Genomic DNA, 17,414 nt, shown 5'->3' with positions numbered 1-17,414 from the left:
TGCTGTTTCTCTATTTATAAAAAAAAATCTAGTGTCATTTCCATTAGCATAACTTTATGGTAATGAAATCATGTTGTCATGCTGAAGCGAAACAGATGTTGAAAAGAAGTAGATTTGAATTCCCAGTGATGTCTTAATGAGTAAAAAGGTATAAGGTGCTTTTCTATCGCAGAGAAGGCATGTTTGTGATAGTTTAAAACACGCTGATTTTGCAACATTAGATGTTTCAGGAAGTAGTATATTTTAAAAAAAGAATCCTCAGATTTGAAACTGAGGTGGGCAAATCCAAGTTAAAAGAAATCCAATCTTTGATACCTCGATGGAGATGTAGGCATTTATCATACGTCAGTTGAAGTGACTTTTTAGTGTTTTGTCAATTTTCTCCTACTGCATTAATGTATGCAAGGGATGTTGCCAGTCCAGCCGCTTTGCTCATTTATAGAACTTGGTAGCTCATCAAAATACAATTTTTGTTCTGTTCTCTTTTGTTACTCAGTGAATGACACCATGGCTGGATCAATCTGTGCTTGCCTATTGGACGTGCCCTTAGTTTGCAATCCAGAATGTTAATGTGAAGTTTGATTATGTTACGTGTTCAATTGTCTGGATGTGCCAGTGCTGACCGAAATTTATGAATGTCCTTTTCCTAGGAAAATTGCCAGGTTCCGGTTTTTTACCCCCCAAAGTAATTTCTAGTCTTTGTTTCCTAGGCAGATTGCACAGGGCAGATCCTATTCAGGAGCAATAAAAACATTACAGTAGAATCGCATGAAGGCCACAAGGCCGTGCAACAGAACAAAGGGCCACTTACATCCATTAGGCACCATAGACAGAGGCTCTAATCCCACCATTCACCACATCGGGGGTGCTTCCCTGTGCCATTCTACCAATATTTCACATTCAGTATCTTGCAGAAAACATTCTTTGGAAGTCTGTGTTGGTTAGATGAGACTGTGTTTGGGGGGAAAAAAAGATTAAACTGACATAAATCAGACATAAAGAGCAAAAATTCTAAAAAGCCTGTGGGTGAATGCTTTAGCCTTTCTGGTAAGTTCATCAGAGACCTCAGAGTAGCCATCTTCAAACAACTGAAATCATAAGGTGGCAGACCAGGAATTTTTCAGCAACTGATTGTCAGTCAAGGATTATGGTTTCTTCTCGGACTGTAGGAGCTGAAAGTAAGATTGTTTTTCATAATCCTTAATGGGGGTGAAGTTCAGAACTGATGGTTGAATACTTGATTTGCATGCAGAAGGTCCACAATTCAGTCCTTGGCATCTCCCATAGGAAGGATTTCGTGCAGTAGGGATGAGAAAAGCCTCTGTTTCAAAGGCTACCAGGAGCAGCTGCCAATCATAGTAGACCTCACTAGACTAGATGAACCAATATTGGTCTGATTCTGTGTGTAAGTTCAGGAGAAATTATTTGCTAAATATTTTTACCAGTAGATCTTTCACCTATTAGGGGTTAATTGCTGCCCTGCCTTTCTCCCCCTCCCTTTCCACTTTGGAGCAATGGAAATAATGAAGGGAATACAGGCTGCAAAGAGAGAGGGGAACGAGGTGACAAAAAGCTTATGCCGCCCCTGCGTGGGGTTTATAGTCAGGATGAGTGAAGTTTAAACAAAGAATACAGTAGCTGGGGCTGTGACTCAAATAATGTCTCTTAATAATAGAGGGATCTGTAAAGCAGCAGAAGCAAGGAAGGCCCTGGGTACAAAAATGTGGCTAGTAAGTACTAGGCGAAACACAGACAAAAAGATGGGAACTCATTCATTGCTGCCTTGTGCCCCTCTCTTATTCTCAGCAGTGCAGATTCCCAGGTTAGTTCATATTGTAAGGTCATTGCATGCAGGAACTTCTCTGGCTGTCTTTTTTAAAAATATTCCATTTTAGATCTTTGTGTACTGGGATAAATACTACACCTTCAGCTTCAGCCATTGTGGCACTGGAGGGAAAAAGCTAAACCTGGCAATGTGAACCAAATGTCCCCTTGCTGTGGTCTCGAGCTGGAGAGGATGACCGGTTTCCCTGATGGCACACCAGAGGACTTCTTCATCCCTTCATACTGACTTTGCTTTAATGGCCTTGGCTGTCAGGATCAGTCCTTTGTCTTGCTGTTGCAGCATTAACCTATTTCTACCTCCCTGACTTGTGTTGAACGCCACTTGAAAGGCAAACTTGCAAAACGAAATGCTCAACATGCAGAACAAATATGTGTGAGCAGAACAGTTGTTAATGCTGAAGTTTTAAATGGCTGCTGGATTTTTTTTTAATCTTGCTATCATCTCCAGCAACATTATTTTAGTAGTCACTTCTGCTTATTCTTTTGTTTTCCAGCCAGGAAGATACATTTAATGTCATTATTTAGGACAGTGATAGTTTTTGATCCATTGAGTCAGATATGAGGATCATCTTAGGAACAGTCACCTTTGGGGGAAATGATAGGAGAGCCTGCAAGACAGGGTGTTTTAGCAGGAAGTATTTGAGTTGACATACCATGTTGCTAATAATTAATGCTGTTTGTTGCAGGGCTCCAGAAATAAATGTGGAGACATCCAGGTGGAAGAGAGTTTCTCTGAAAGCCTTGTCAGGAGGACGCATGCACTCTTTATTTTTTTTTACTGTTCAAAGGAGTTGCTTTCAGTGTGGAATTGGAAACATGTAACAGGATAGGCCTTGACTTACTTCAGAGTGATTTTATTGAGGGCTTTTATTGAGACACTTGCTGGGCTACCTCTGCAGGCTCTCCTCCTTCCCTACTTGACTGGTCTCCTCTTAAACTACAGTCAGATTTTGGAAGTAGATGCTCATGCCACCTTAAAGACAGGCTTTGATGCAGCTGTGCAGTGGACTGCTCATGGTGGTTTTCAGTGCTTGGCTGCTTTCGTAGACTCTGCCACTTGGAGCATGAAGGATAAGATGGCAACTCCCAGAGAACAAATTGCTACATGGAATGAGAGAGTGCTGGTGGTGTTTCATAGGTACTTGTAATGTGTAAAATTTGAGCGCCTTCCTGGCCAGTTGCTGAGCAGGACCTTGTCTTTCAGCACTAGCTTGGCAGCTAATAATTTTCATACTTCTCACTCCTGTAGCACCTTCCCCCAAGTGGATCGTAAGTGCTTGGTAAATACCAGTCAATTAAGCTTCAGGGCTGAAGCCAGATAGGCAGACGTCTGTGCGAAGGATTTGCTCTCGGGAGTGGAAAACATGAGGTTCCTATCAGGACTGCCTTTTGCACTCATTTATCTTGCATTGATGACTGTCATTACACAAGCATGGCCTACTCTTTGGAGAGCCTGGCCATGGGCAAGTAATTTTCGAATGTCAAAATCAGTAGCAAAACCACAATTAACTTTCTTGGGTCTCAGCTGCACTTTTCATCTCCTTGGAGCCCCAGTTTGCTGTCTGTAGGTAATATTGAAAATAAAGGTGGTCTCATCCATTCAGAATATTTTTCAAAGGAAGGAATCATTTTTGGGTTGTAATATGGCATGGTTGCTGTTTACAGCTTTGTATTTAAGCATTGCAAACAACAAATGCATGGCTTCCACAGAGATGATAAGTGGTCATTTTCAGGAGGAGACAACCTGTGCACAAGAGATTTTGATGCCTGAGGCAATCTCCCCTATTAAACATATAGTAAATATAGTAGTATGTAGTAAATATAGTAGTAACAGCTGCCTCACCTTCCTTGCTGTTACTGTGACATAAAGACATATAACCTGCTTCTAATTGTATTGCCTCTATATCCATAAACATAGAGTCGCCTTCAAATCATGTCTGCATGTAATGTTTTGCACAGGTCAGATATGCTCTTTCAATACAAGGCATGCTTTGCTGGAACTGGGTCTGTAGGTGTCTCTTCCCTGGACATAAAGAGTCCCAGTGTCAGCATGTGGGGAGGGTTAGTGGTGGAGATTCTCACGTCCCTTGAGTTTACGATTTTGCAGGGTTTCTCTTTGCACATGTATTTTAGAGCTTACAGGTGGCCACTTGCACACTCATTCACTCATTCCTGAACGAGTAACAAGCCCCCCCCTCGCTTGTACTTGGGAGCGGTTTTTAAAAAAAACACATTTGAAGGCTGACAAATTTATATTATCTTCATAGAACTTTAAAAGTTGTTGCCCCCAACTTTGAGCCTGTAGGCACTTTGGAATTTTGAGAGAGGGTAGGCGTGCCACCATAAAATAGCTGCCATGGGGGCACTTCAAAGTTGTTGTTTCTCCTGGAGTGTGGAAATTGTCCATTTTAAATATATTTACTGGAGTGTGGATAGTCAGTGTTTCTCAGTTCCCTTCCCATACATCCTTTAAAAATGAAAATAATTAAATATTTGGGAGGTGGAAATTGCTTCAATTTTTGAAGGGAGTAAAGAAAATGACCCATGTAATAGGACAGTTGCTTGAGCTTTTTAAATATTTGTGCAACTGAAATAATTAGTGGTTGTAGTTATTATCTCCAAGTCTTTGTGGGATCAGGAAGCCTGATAATGGATATCGTTTGAAGCCAGTATTGTGTACAGTGGATTTTGTTTTAGATGTGTAAGAAGATGTTCTGCATATGGCAGGTGCTAGGAAGGTGGGGTGGGTTTCCTTGCCTGAAATCAGGGAAGTGTAAATGCTTCATTTCCTTCTATAGTCAGTAACAGTCTCCTTGCCCCCCTTCAGCTGGTGGCAGAGCTGTTGTTGCACAGGCATTTCAGTCAAACACCCCATCACCACCAATGAAAACAAACAGAGTTAAGCTGAGAGCTCAGGCACCTGTTACCCTTTATGCTGTAGCTACTGGCTGGATTACATGGGAAGCAGCTGAAGCTTGGCTCATCCTTCCCCATCACCACCACTGCAAGCTCTCCATCTGCCCATTGCCTTTAGCACCCCTCAAAGCTGGCTAGAGAAGTCCAATAGGGCAGAAAGACTCCAGAAAGAGGGGAGGACAGATAACAAAAAGGCAGGAGTGTGGAAGGTGGCAGTAAAGAGCAGAAAGTGTGTGAAATAGAACAGAGAGGTGCAGGAAACTTGAAAAAGGACAAGGAAGGAGTCAGGAAATGAGTCAGCAAGCATGGACCCGGAAACACAATACCAGATGCCCTAGGATCACACATTGAAGATAGCTGTTCAGAAGTGTGAGAAGATACTGTGCAGGTGCTTCTAAAAAGCAGAACTGTAGGTTTCTGTCTTGCTTCTGAACCCTAAGAAAGGGACCCATTGGGCAGTACAATTGCATCCATACACTAGATTATTCTTTTCCTAGGCATTGTGCAATATAATGGTGCCGGTAGCTCCATCTGTCAGCATCTCTGTAATGCTCAGCCTGGGGGAAGATAACAGCCACGTTGCTTTAGAGGATTATAGGAACTTGCTTTTGATTCTAATCAGGAGACTGCTGTTAAGGATCATGCTGTAACAAGGTAGGGGCTTGGGACCTGCCAGTCAAAGATCAGTGTCCTGCTTTGCAGAGGGAAGCCTGCATTCGCTAGTTGCTGGGATAAGGTTGCATGAAATAGGTGAGATGAAAACACAAGTGGATTTTGGCTTGGAAGCAGGTGTCTTTTGCTCATCCAGTGACAGATGGATTTGGACTCTCGCCCTTTCCCCACTCCACCCCCAGGCAGCGTCACACTTATTTTCTTTGGCTAGTAACTGACGCGGCTCATTTCACATGGACTGTTGACACTTTCCAGTTAATGGGAGGTCGGAAACAGAAAATTCCACTTACAAACCCAAGTCAGAATTCTGCCTTCTCTAGCTCAGTGAAGCTGTTTACTTAGTGGATTGTCTATTGCCCCTTGCTTTGCTGCACAAACAGGTGGTTTCAGTTCTTAGTAACCGGCAAAAGTTGAGAAATAGAGATTTCAGTCCCAAGTGTTTAGGTTAGCGACCAATGAAGTGCTTGGGAGGGGAGCAGTATAGATGTGTCTTCTTGGCTTGCTAAGTGTGCTCTTAATTACTTTTAATTGAGACTTTGCCTGCATTTGCACAGATGGAAGCCATTTGGATAATGGCAACCAGAACAATAAATCACAGTTGTCCAAATAGGAACTTTTCCAGAATTTGACAGTATTTTGGGAGCAGCTCCCTAATTTGGCATCTCACTACCTGTGGATGCAAGGATAATTGAGCTAACAGTTTCCCCCTGATTCACTGCTGGAACTAATGCAGTGAACTATCCCTATGGCTGTAGAATTTCCACTTAAATACGGTAATCGTTGGTCAGACTTCAACAATAGTTTCAAGCATCCCAGGAGAAAGTGCCAAAGGGTCCCTGCTCACAGTTCTGGAGTTCTCAGTGACTCTTTAAAGAGCGGGACCACAAGAGACGCCTGACACAGGTTGGACACTAGTCAGCTTCCCTCAAGTTTTGATGGGAAATGTAGGCATCCTGGTCTTGCAGCTTGACTCTCCGACTGCTGTCCAATGGACTTTTCAACTGTCACTTGTCCAACATTCCGCCAAGTTGCCTACATTTCCCGCCAAAACTTGAGGGAAGCTGGCAAGTGTCCAACCTGTGTCAGGCGTCACTTGTGGTCCCGCTCTTTGTCTCTTCATGACATAAATAGTTGGGTTATGTATCCATTGCAGAGGCAAACACTCAAGGTGGCAACTCTGGGCCAGGACGAAGGAAGGCAGGCAGTTGAGTTAGTGGGACAAAAACCAAACTGGAACATCAGAGCTAGGGCAAGTTTCCTTGCTATCCCCCAGTTGTTCCTTCCTTGCTCAACTTCTGAAGAGTTTTTGAAAGTAAAGCAGACCAGAATACATAAGTGACAAGAGGGGAACTTTCTTTCCTGTGTTCAGCCCACAAGCAGGATTGGGGAGCCCAGCACGGAAGGGAAGAACATGCTGCTGAGAAGGATTTTCTCATCCATATGCCCCATATAACCTAATAAGGGTGGATGGCTGCTGCACAACACCCTCACCCCACCTGGTCTATCTCTTGCCCATTTCTTTATCTGTATTTCGATATATTTCCCTTTGGTTGTGCTAGAAGATGACCTGACATATTCCTGTGAGGTCGAACCTATTTCCTCTTTTGCAGCTGAGGAGCTAAGACAGAGTAAGACTTGCCTGAGGTCACCCAATAAATCTATGTGTGATCCCAGGCACATGTACCATAAACACCGTGCCCACAAGGACACACTGGCTTCCACAAGAGAAAGCATTAATAACGTTCCTTCCAAACTGTTAGAAGAGTTTCAGCTTCCTTCTCCCCCCCTTTTAAAAAATCCCTGCTGTTGTTCTTAAGAATTGGATGTCTTCTCAATTACAACCCTGTACCCTAAGAGTAGGGCCCGTGGAGCAAGGGCAGCACACGGATCGTTTGTGTGCAAAAATCATGGACGCCTCACCGAATGCCTCCCTGCCTGGTGCCACACCATCAGATTGAGTAATCATCACCTTCAGACTCAGAGGCCTCCTTTTTGAGCTCTCGGGGTCAAATAATTTTCCAAGTGAACCATCAGAGTTATTTTTAGGATAGCTTAAATTGTTTTTGGCTTGACAGCATTGGCAAGGGCTGTTGCAAAATAAACTGGATTTACAATTTTTTAAAAAGCAGCAACCCTGAACATATTACATCAAGAGGCTGAATGGAGCCAAAGATTTCAGCTAAGCCTGCAATTCTCTTCATAACTTCCCTGCATTTTATTGTACTTACAGTGTCAAGGTCAGTCTTCTTGACTTCTCTCAGAATTAGATGGGGGAGGCTATTTTGTGGCCACGATCCTGAAAAACCACTCCTTTTGAATAAAGGATCTTGCCTTCATTAACAATGTTTCAAGGTTTGTTTGGATGTTTTCGTGGCTGGCATGAGCAAAAGTTTTCACATTGGTGTAATAATTTCTGGTGTGGATTTAAATTTTCTTGAAAAGGAACCAAGGATATAAAAAAGCAGTGGGTAAAGCATGGTGGAAAGTTCTGAAGGAAACGGGTGAGCAACAAGTAAAATTTGAGTCTAAAATAAATATGCCGCTCTTGTACCCAGAGCAGATGAGTTTTACAGTCTTGGATATCTGAAGAGCCATGATTTTCTCCCTAATTGCATTAGCTTGGGCATCATTTTCAACTTCAAATATGCCAAATAGGAGAATACAATGAGATTTGAAGTCATCCTCTTGCTGGGCTGCTGGTTCCTGACCAATGATTCTCTTGTTCTTCATTATATTGCCCCTCATAAATTAGGACAGCTTACTGAGGTTTCTACTGCTACTGGCACAAAAGGGAGGGGTATTGATTTGTGATGGTAATACTGCTAGGAAGATCTCTGGCAGTAGTGACTCAGGCTTCGACAAAATATGATGGGGTGCTGCATGTGGAATCATTTCAGAATGACTAGATTGTTTGAAATGTTACGTGTCAAAAGCTGCAAGCTTGGAGCCTGCTTCTTTGAATGCTGCAAAAGTTGTTTTGAGCAAAGGAGTAATTGTCTGCCATTAGTAACAAGCACAGACTATGATCCTGACCTCACTTACTACTCAGCAGTAGTTTCCATTGAAACTACTTCAACTAGAGCAACTCTGCTTAGGATTTCACTGCTAGTCTCTGTAGGGTCTTGGGAAGGCAATGGCAAACCACCTCATAACAAAAAGTCTGCCAAGAAAATGTCGTGATGCGACATCCCTCCATGGGTCAGTAATGACTCAGTGCTTGCACAGGGGACTGTCTTTACCTTTACCCTCTGTAGGGTCAGTTGCTAGGGGGATATTCATACCCACACAAATGTCCTGCTGACAATGTGTTGGCAGGATCTCTCTGTGAAAACTGAAATTGATAAAAGTATTAAAGAGGGGATGGTATTTCTGTTTACTTCTTTAACCCAATCTTTTGCTTTTTAAAGCAGTGTTGTTTGTTGAAGGCACCAGTTTTTGAAAACTTAGTCTGAGAATTTGTGGATGATTGTAACTAAAGACGAGAGCCAAAACCAGTGTCAAAACCCAGGCTGCCAAAATGTTCCTTTAGGACAGGGGTCCCCAACATGGTGCCCATGGGCACCATTGCACCCGCCAGCAGCTTTCCTAGGGTCCCCAAGTGTTTTAGACAGTGGGCGGAACCATGTGGGGCTTTTTCCAAACATGACTTCTGCCTTTAGAGATTTGATTGGCTGTGTGGATTTTTAAAAATACTGCTTTGGCAGAAGCTGTTTCCACAGCACAAGGATCTTCACTGTCTTACTGAAGGTAAGCTGTAGCAGCCATTTTGGGGCTGGCTCCACCTCCTGCAGCAGCCATTTTGTGGCAGCCATTTTGTTGCTGTACCCACCACACACTGTCAGAATTCCAAATGTTCCTGCAAGCTTAAAAAGGCTGGAGACCCCTGCTTTAGGGCTATGCAGAGCATGGTTTTTCTCAGGATCTGCTTGATTATTTGGGTGTACCAAATTTGGGCTTGATTGCCCAATCTAGGACTAATTTCTCTCTAAAAAACTTATGGCGGTATATGACTTTGCTACCACTGTCTTCAAAGTGGTGCATTGTAATCAGTATTTAAAGGTCAAGGTGGGGGCCTTTAACATAGAGATAGGAAGTCCTGTATCCCTTGTTATTGGTGAGTGTCGAAGAAAGTTTCTTGTCTGAGCCATGTGGCTATGTTTAAGACCTTGGGAGATATGAGCCCCAGTTAGCTCCCTCATCAGCTGCTTCTATGTGTAGGGCCAGGACGTGGGCAACATTTTTTTTCTCCCCAGGAAGTTCTGCAAAACTGACAGAATAAATAATGAGTGGTAAACATTTTGAGTCAAAATTTGGCTGCACTGTATTGTGGCTATTGGAAGAGAAATGACACTGTTGGACAGTGGCCTCCTTTGTCCCCTTGAGTCACACTTCCTGAACCTGCTGTGGGCGAAATTGCTTATTATCTTTTTCTTATCACCTTTGTGCTGTTACACTCCTTACTTTTTTTTCCCCTTGCTGTTCCTCAGGTGTGAACTATCTCAACATGAGTGGCCTTGGGAACAACCCAACGGACCCGGCTAACCCGGATTCCCAAAAGAGGAAGGGGTCGCCGTGCGACGCTTTAGCCCAGAGGTATATATGGTTTTGTGGCTTTGTTCTTTCTCTCTGTGTGTGTGTATGTGCGTGTTGTTTTGTCTTTCTAATTCTCTTATTCTGCACAAGCAGATGGGAGCAGATTTCATCCACTCAAACAAGTTCACACTTCCCACCAGGGTTTGGCTATGAGTGTTTTGAGTAGCTACTGTGGAAGATGGAACACAAGTCGCCATCTGCTGCTCTTGATTCTTGGGGAGCAACTGGTGGTTGCTTGTTGAAACTGTTTAAATTTATTTATCAATTCAGGCTTCTAGCTCAACCCATTATTTAGGGCTGATCAGATTACAAAGCCAAAAACAAGCATGCACACACTCCAATTAAATATAATACTTAACTCGCACCCTAAAGTCTCAGTGCTAATTAAAACCTTAGAGGTGGCTGTTTCTCTAGAGTTATAGTGTTCTATTTTTTCATTTAAGTGGGTGATAATTTTGCTTCTCCCCCTCCCCCCCCCCCCGGACAGGTAATGGAAGCCTCTTAAAGTTATCTCACCCAAGGACCAGGTTTTAACTAGGTTTGCAATATCATTTAATGGTTCAGATGAATCAATTAAATGTCTTTTGATCAATTTTTAAAGTATGTAGCTATCAGGCTCTGCCAGTTAGATCCCCCATTACTTCACTGCAGACAATTCAACAGGACAGTAAAAGTTTCTTTATTAGAGATCCATCAGTATCAGTGCACTCAGACAGCAGCATTGGCAGAAGTGACATAAATGGGCAAAGCAGTGTTAGTTATAGGGCAGGATTCCCGACTTGGGATAAAGGCCATTAGAATTTAGGCACGCAGGGCCTAGGAGGTTAGAGGGGGTAGGGAAAGGGAAGACAAGATTGAGTTCATTTCATGTCTCAGGGAGATACGGCTCCAGCTGGCATTCCAAGGACACTTTCCCATGCCAGTCGAGAAAGTGAAGGCAGCCACCTGTGAGATAAGCTACTCTTGGCTACATAGTCAGATAGTTACCCAGATAGTTCTTTACACATTCTCAGAGGCCCAGAGTACAGAGAATAATAGACATACATGGCAGATAAGCAGGGCGCATCTGACATACTGCCCCTCCCAAGATGCCCCTCCCCTCACAGGGGACCCGGTTTCTCCGGGTAGACTTTGTGAAATCTGCGTACCAATTTGGAGGCGTTAACATCAGTAGCTTTTACCCATTCCACATTACTTTTATCAAAGTGGACCCATTGAATCAGGTAAAACAGTTCACCCCTTTTAAATTTAGAGTCCAAAATGTCTTCAACTTCATAGTGTGGTTGTCCATTCACAATCGGGGGGTGGAGGGGGACTCCTTGTTTCGGGTGCCATTTATCCAGGGAGGGGGCTTTCTTCAGGAGGCTGAAATTAAATACAAGGTGGACATTTTTCAGATATTTTGGTAGTTTCACCTCCACAGTTACTTCATTGATCACCCTCACCACCGGGAAGGGTCCTAGGAATTTCCACCCCAGTTTCTTAACTTGGTTGTTCCGCCTGCAGATTTTTGGTGGATATGTACATACAGTCTCCCATTTGTAATTTCCATGGGTCACACCTTTTTTTGTCTGCCTGTTTTTTATAATCCTCTTTTGCTTTGTCCAGGGTTTTTTATCACTTCCCATTGAGCTATTAATCTGGACCACCAGATTAGATGCGCAGGGCCTAGGAAATTGGTGGGGTTAGGGAAAGGGAAGACAAGGATGAGTTAATTTAATGTCTCAGGGAGATACGGCTCCGGCCAGCATTCCAAGGACACTTTCCCATGACAGTCGAGAAAGCAAAAGCAGCCACCTGCAAGATAAGCTACCCTTAGCTACATAGACAGTTACCCAGATAGTTCTTTACACATTCTCAGAGGCCCAGAGTACAGAGTATAATAGACATACATGGCAGATAAGCAGGGCGCATCTGACAGTAGCCAGTGTAGTGTAGTAATTAGAGAGCTCAACTAGGATCTGGGAGACCTAGGTTCGAATTCATGACAGAGTGAGAATTGGTGGGTGACCAGTCACATCCTAACCTGCATCACAGAGTGGTTGTGAGAACAATGTAAGCCGCTTTGGATCCCCACTAGCACAAAAGTTGTGGTAGAAATGTCGTAAATAAATACATTAAATTAAATGGGCAGAAGGCTTTCCCCCTCCAGTGCTGATCATTTTTTTTAAAAAAAATGGGTATCTAGTATCATCTTGAAAGTAGAGGTGCTTTTGATAATTTCCCTACCCAAATTTCATTCCAGATTGGCACTAATAGTATAGAATCAACTTTCTTTTGGGCTTTGATTTTAGGAGCTTGAACAGAATGCATATAGTAAATGCATGCAATTGTTTACTGTTCCCCCAACTGTATTTATTAAGTAATGAACAAACCATGATTATGCATGTGACTTATTTCTGTAGCAGCTCATAACATAGAGCAAATGAACACAGTTTGCGTTTCTGCACTTCTTTCTGTGGGATATGTTTGTGTTTCCTAGCTAAATATGTGCTGGCCTGTTCCTGAGCATTAGCAAGTGCAGCAACAAAAAATTGTCTATGCAGCTAACTATACAATCCTTTGCAGTTACTCCAGTCTGAGTCTATTGATTTAGAATGGAGTAACTATGCAAAAGATTGCAGTGTAAGTGCATCTGCCTGTAGAAAAAGTACCATCTGGTTTCTTTGGATGTATGTACTCTCACAAACTCCCTTGAAACCTCACAGTAAGAATTACTGTGCATGAAAATCTCCAGGTTTGAAAAGGCAACAATCCAAGCATTTGGGGCTTGTCAATTTTTTTGCCCCTGAATGACCCCATAGAGTATAAAACCCTTCATTGTTGATGCATCTATCTTGTAAAGGTGAGGTTGATCTAGATTAAAATGTGCCATGCAGTTTTCTGCAGCTGCACCCATTCCAAAGAAGGAGAAAATACAACTTTTGTAGATAAGGTAGGTCTCGTTTCCAGCAGTGATGATTCCCACTTGTTCTCTCTATGATCTGAAGCTGCCATATTCTTGTTTATGTGGGGAAAAATGTTTCTACCTCTAGGTGTATTGGAATTTGTCTTGGCATAGAAATAATATCTCATATTGCAGTATATGTTAAAAAAATTTTTATGAGGTTATAGAAAAGAACAAGAGTCCAGTAGCACCTATAACACTAACAAAATTTGTGGCAGGGTATGAGTTTTCGTGAGCCGCAGCTCACTTCATCAGATATCTGAAGAAAAGTATGAGTTATCTGAAGAAGTGAGCTGTGGCTCATGAACTCATACCCTGTCAAACATATGTTGGAAATCTGAGCAACGTGAAGTAACATTTTATCATCTCTGGTGGACTTATCTTAAGGCAAAAATAATTTGGTCATAAATTCATAGAATGATACAGAACATTTTGAAGATCAGTATACAATTTAAACCAGAAGCCTTTTTGTTGGGTCTAATGGACAAACAGTTGGAAAACAAACATGGTATTCTATTACTATATATGACAACGGTGGCTAGGCTTTTATATGCGCAAACATGGAAAAATACAGTATTGCTTTCAGTGGATGACTAGATTGTGAAAATGATGGAGTTAGCGGAGATGGCTAAACTTACAGCTCTGATTAGAGATAAAACACTCTACTTTCATGGTTAATTGGAAACCTCTTATTGACTTTCTGAGTGAGACAAGAAAAAATGAATTGATGATTTGTGGTTTTGATTTCTAAGATAAACTTGGGGAAAATAAATATAAGGGGGGGCAGTATTGAAAAGGTAAATTTTAGAGGTATTAAAACTACAAGTATAATGTGTGTAAAGATATAATAAGTGTTGTAGAGGAAAATGAAATATGAATTATTATTTTTTGTTTTTCCTTTAATTTTTATTTCTTTCTTTTTCTCTCTATCCTTTTTTCTTTAATTTTTCTTTTCTCTGCCCCTTTATTGGGCTTTTAATCTTATTAATAAAATAAAGATTATTATGAAAAAGTTTAGCAAGGTGACTACAAACCAGGGCAGTGAAAAAGACTGTGAAAATAAAATAAATAAATTTTATATTAATTTTAAAAAAGGAAAGCTCATACCCTACCACAAATTGTGTTAGTCTTATAGGTGCTATTGGACTCTTGTTCTTTTCTGTTGCTACAGACAGACTACATGGCCACCTGATGTATGAGGTTGTTAAGTGTAGTCTGCCCCCCCCCCCCGCCCATATCTTGTTCAGATGTGATGATGAAACTTTAGCTTCCCATCTGATATTTGGAAAGTTTGTATTACCCTTTCGTTAGTTTATTTATTTAATCCCAGTGCCACCTTTGATGCAGAAGTTCCCCACACAGTATGTACAAACATTCTTTCACTCATTGTCCAGAATCAAAAAAATAAAAAAGTTCATGAAATTTTTGCAATAGTACTCTTGTTCATGACTATAATAGTTCTGAAATGTTCATATGTTAGGGAATATTTTAAAAGGATGTAAAATAGAAGGAAGGAAAACTATGACACTAGAACATGTTTTTAAACATACAAATTAAAATATCATCTCAAAAACCATTAAAACCAGCTCATAAAGGCATCATTAAAACAATTTAAAATAAATACAAAAGATAAAAACAACAGCTAAAAACACTGGGGAGAGAGGAGGGATCACTGAGGGAACGCCAAGAGGAAAGAAAAAATCTTCACCCGCTGGCAGAACACATCAGCAGAAAGGGACAGGCGACTTTCCCTAGGGAGAAGAGAGTTCCAGGGTTTTGGTGCTACTACTGAGAAGGCCCTCTCCCAGGTTGCCACCTGCCTAATCAGAAGGCGGGGCACCCAAAGCAGGGCCTTAGAAGATGACTGCAGTAGTTGGATAGGTTCATAAGAGAGTAAGTGGTGCTTCAGGTTTGTTGGTCCCAAATCATATACGGCTTTAAATGTCAGCAGCAGCACCTTTAATGGTGCCCAGAAACAGATTGGGAGCCCATGTAGATGAGCCGAGACAGGAGTGATATGTTCCCAGCGAACCACTCCAGTCAACATCCTGGCTGGATGGAGCATTCTGAACATTTTTCAAGGACAGCCCCAAGTACAGCGCATTGCAGTAGTCTAATCTAGACGTAATGAAAGCATGTACCACAGTGTACAGATCTTTTTTGCCCAGGAAAGGCCACAGCTGACTAACCAGTCAAAGCTGGTAAAAAGCTCTGCTGGCCACAGCTACCACGTGCATATCCAGCAGTAGGCCTGGGTCCAAGACTACCGACCTGTTCCTTCAAGGAGAGTGCAGCCCCATCCAGAATGGGTGACATTTTAAATTCTGGGTCATACCTTCCACTCACCAGTAACACTTCCATCTTGTATTTTTTAAAAAAAATTATTTGTGCAAAGCAAAAAAGAAAGAAACAAGAACCAGTGGTCCAGCTCTACACATAAGCTTCTATAAAAGGTCTCTGGATGTCTAAAAATAATACACAATCGTCATCTATATATGATTATGCTCAAATGTTGATAAATTTATAAGGTCCTCAATCCAGTAAATTACGGGAAGTGGGCTTTCATCTTTCCAGTGCTGTAGTATAAGTCTTTTAGAAACTATAAGGGCATGGAGGATCCATTTTCGTTGACCATCAGTTAAGTTCCATGAGACAGGCAAATAGTTTAAAAGTACTTAAACATCCTCAAAATAAATGAGTATCCTATACAAATGAGTATACAAAATTATTATGAGTAATGACTTCATTTCAAAAGGATTGAATAACTAGACATGTCCAAAGCATATGCTTAAGAGATGCATCTTGTAAGGTACAATGCCAACAATTGGACACTACTTAATCCTTTACTAAAAAGGCACTGTGGTGTCCAATAACCAGTAACACTTCCATCTTGTTGGGATTAAGCTTCAATTTGTGAGCCTCATTCACTCCAAAAGTGCCTGCAGGCACTGGTTCAGAGTTTCTACACCCTCCCTGGGATCAGCTGGGATTGCAGAAATTCTCCATGCAGAATGGAGGAAGGCAGAGTGAAACTCATGGCAGAGCAGAACAATAGTGGAACAGAATGGAGGAAATCCTCACATACGTTTCCTTAGAAGAGGCATCATGCTTCTCATGAAAGAGGAAATGCCTCTTTTATGATGGCTAGAATGTCTGTGTATCTTTAAAAACATTGTGTTCCTCAGAACTATTTTAATGAATTGTTATATCAACTTAATTATTTAATTAAACTATCCATTGAAATGTATGCAATTAATTAGCTATTTTTAATCAGTTATCAGCCCTCGTTTTAAATTTTGTCCTACTCATATCAATTTTTTCCCTGCATTGAAGCCTAGAAAGTTTTAAGAATTGCTGATAATGACATTTGGAGCAGTAGAAAGATTAGCCTACTGAAGTCATGCCTGATGATGCTTTTATGTAAGGAAAATTGGCCTTCCCTCTTCTACAGTTTAACTGTTGCCATAGCAACAAGAGCATTGAGTTGTGAGTGTGTATGTTCGTGTTTTTAATTCCTGAAATGAATTCCTTGTACAAGTCGATCTACTGCTTTATTTCTTTTAATTTTGCTGCCATCAAAATACATGCATGACTTTCCTAAAAATTATTTTCCTCCCATAGACAGTCAGAGAAAATCTATTCTTGGGAAATCTTGGGCTTTCCCAAGTTTTAAAAAGAATATAATACATTTTGCCACTTTTAATCACTACCATCATTATGATTGGGCTGGCTACAGCCACCAGTGCTTGAGTGCAGAGTAGTATACGACCTTCAAAGCACAACATATGGAGCAGAGGTCCATCAGTGGCTATTAGCCACAAGGTATAGATGGAACTCTCTGTCTAGGGCAGTGATGCTCTGTATTCCTGGTGTTTGGGGGGGGCAATCAGTGGGAGGGCTTCTAGTGTCCCTTCCCCACTGGCAGACCTCCTGAGGACACCTGGTTTTGGGCCACTGTGTGACACAGAGTGTTGGACTGGATGGGCCATTGGCCTGATCCAACATGGCTTCTCTTATGTTCTAACATTTTAAAAGGATTGCAGAGGGGAAGTCCATGTTAAATCTACTGCATCCAAAACAACCAAGAATCGTGTGGTACCTTAAAGACAGAATGAATTTCATGAACCTGAGACATCTTTGTCGCCTGCAAGAAAAGCATTTTAAAAACCACATTTTTAAAAAAGCAAACACTTTCATGAAATGACCAGGTATTACTCTGGGGGAACACAGTAGGCTTGCTGTTGTTGGGGCTACATTTTTTAAAAATTAGGATAAGAGCTTTGCTGCTTGACCTGGATAGAAACAGTGTGAACAGATGGACTGAAAAATCATCTCTCTCATCCATTGGTGATATCATCAGTACTATCCAATAGTGGCCATGAAAATGGTGCAGCCACATAGCACTCACTATCAATAAGCTGACAATGGTGGTATTGCATTT

General features: G+C 41.6%; 1 protein-coding gene across 6 annotated transcripts in view; it reads left to right on the top strand.

The window, feature by feature from the left end:
• Positions 1 to 17,414, top strand: part of NCOA1 (nuclear receptor coactivator 1) — a 364,761-nt gene that overhangs the window by 246,226 nt on the left and 101,121 nt on the right. For all 6 annotated transcript variants that reach the window (XM_054988465.1, XM_054988472.1, XM_054988447.1 and 3 more), the window contains one exon: positions 9,921 to 10,026. In XM_054988465.1, coding sequence (XP_054844440.1) covers positions 9,938 to 10,026 — 89 coding nt within the window. In that variant the 5' untranslated portion in view covers positions 9,921 to 9,937. The remainder of the gene's footprint in view (positions 1 to 9,920; positions 10,027 to 17,414) is intronic.

Source organism: Eublepharis macularius, chromosome 1 (genome assembly GCF_028583425.1).
Source record: "Eublepharis macularius isolate TG4126 chromosome 1, MPM_Emac_v1.0, whole genome shotgun sequence".
Lineage (NCBI taxonomy): Eukaryota > Metazoa > Chordata > Lepidosauria > Squamata > Eublepharidae > Eublepharis > Eublepharis macularius.
The sequence above is the reverse complement of the archived record's forward strand: the minus strand, read 5'-3'. Positions and strand labels throughout refer to the sequence as shown.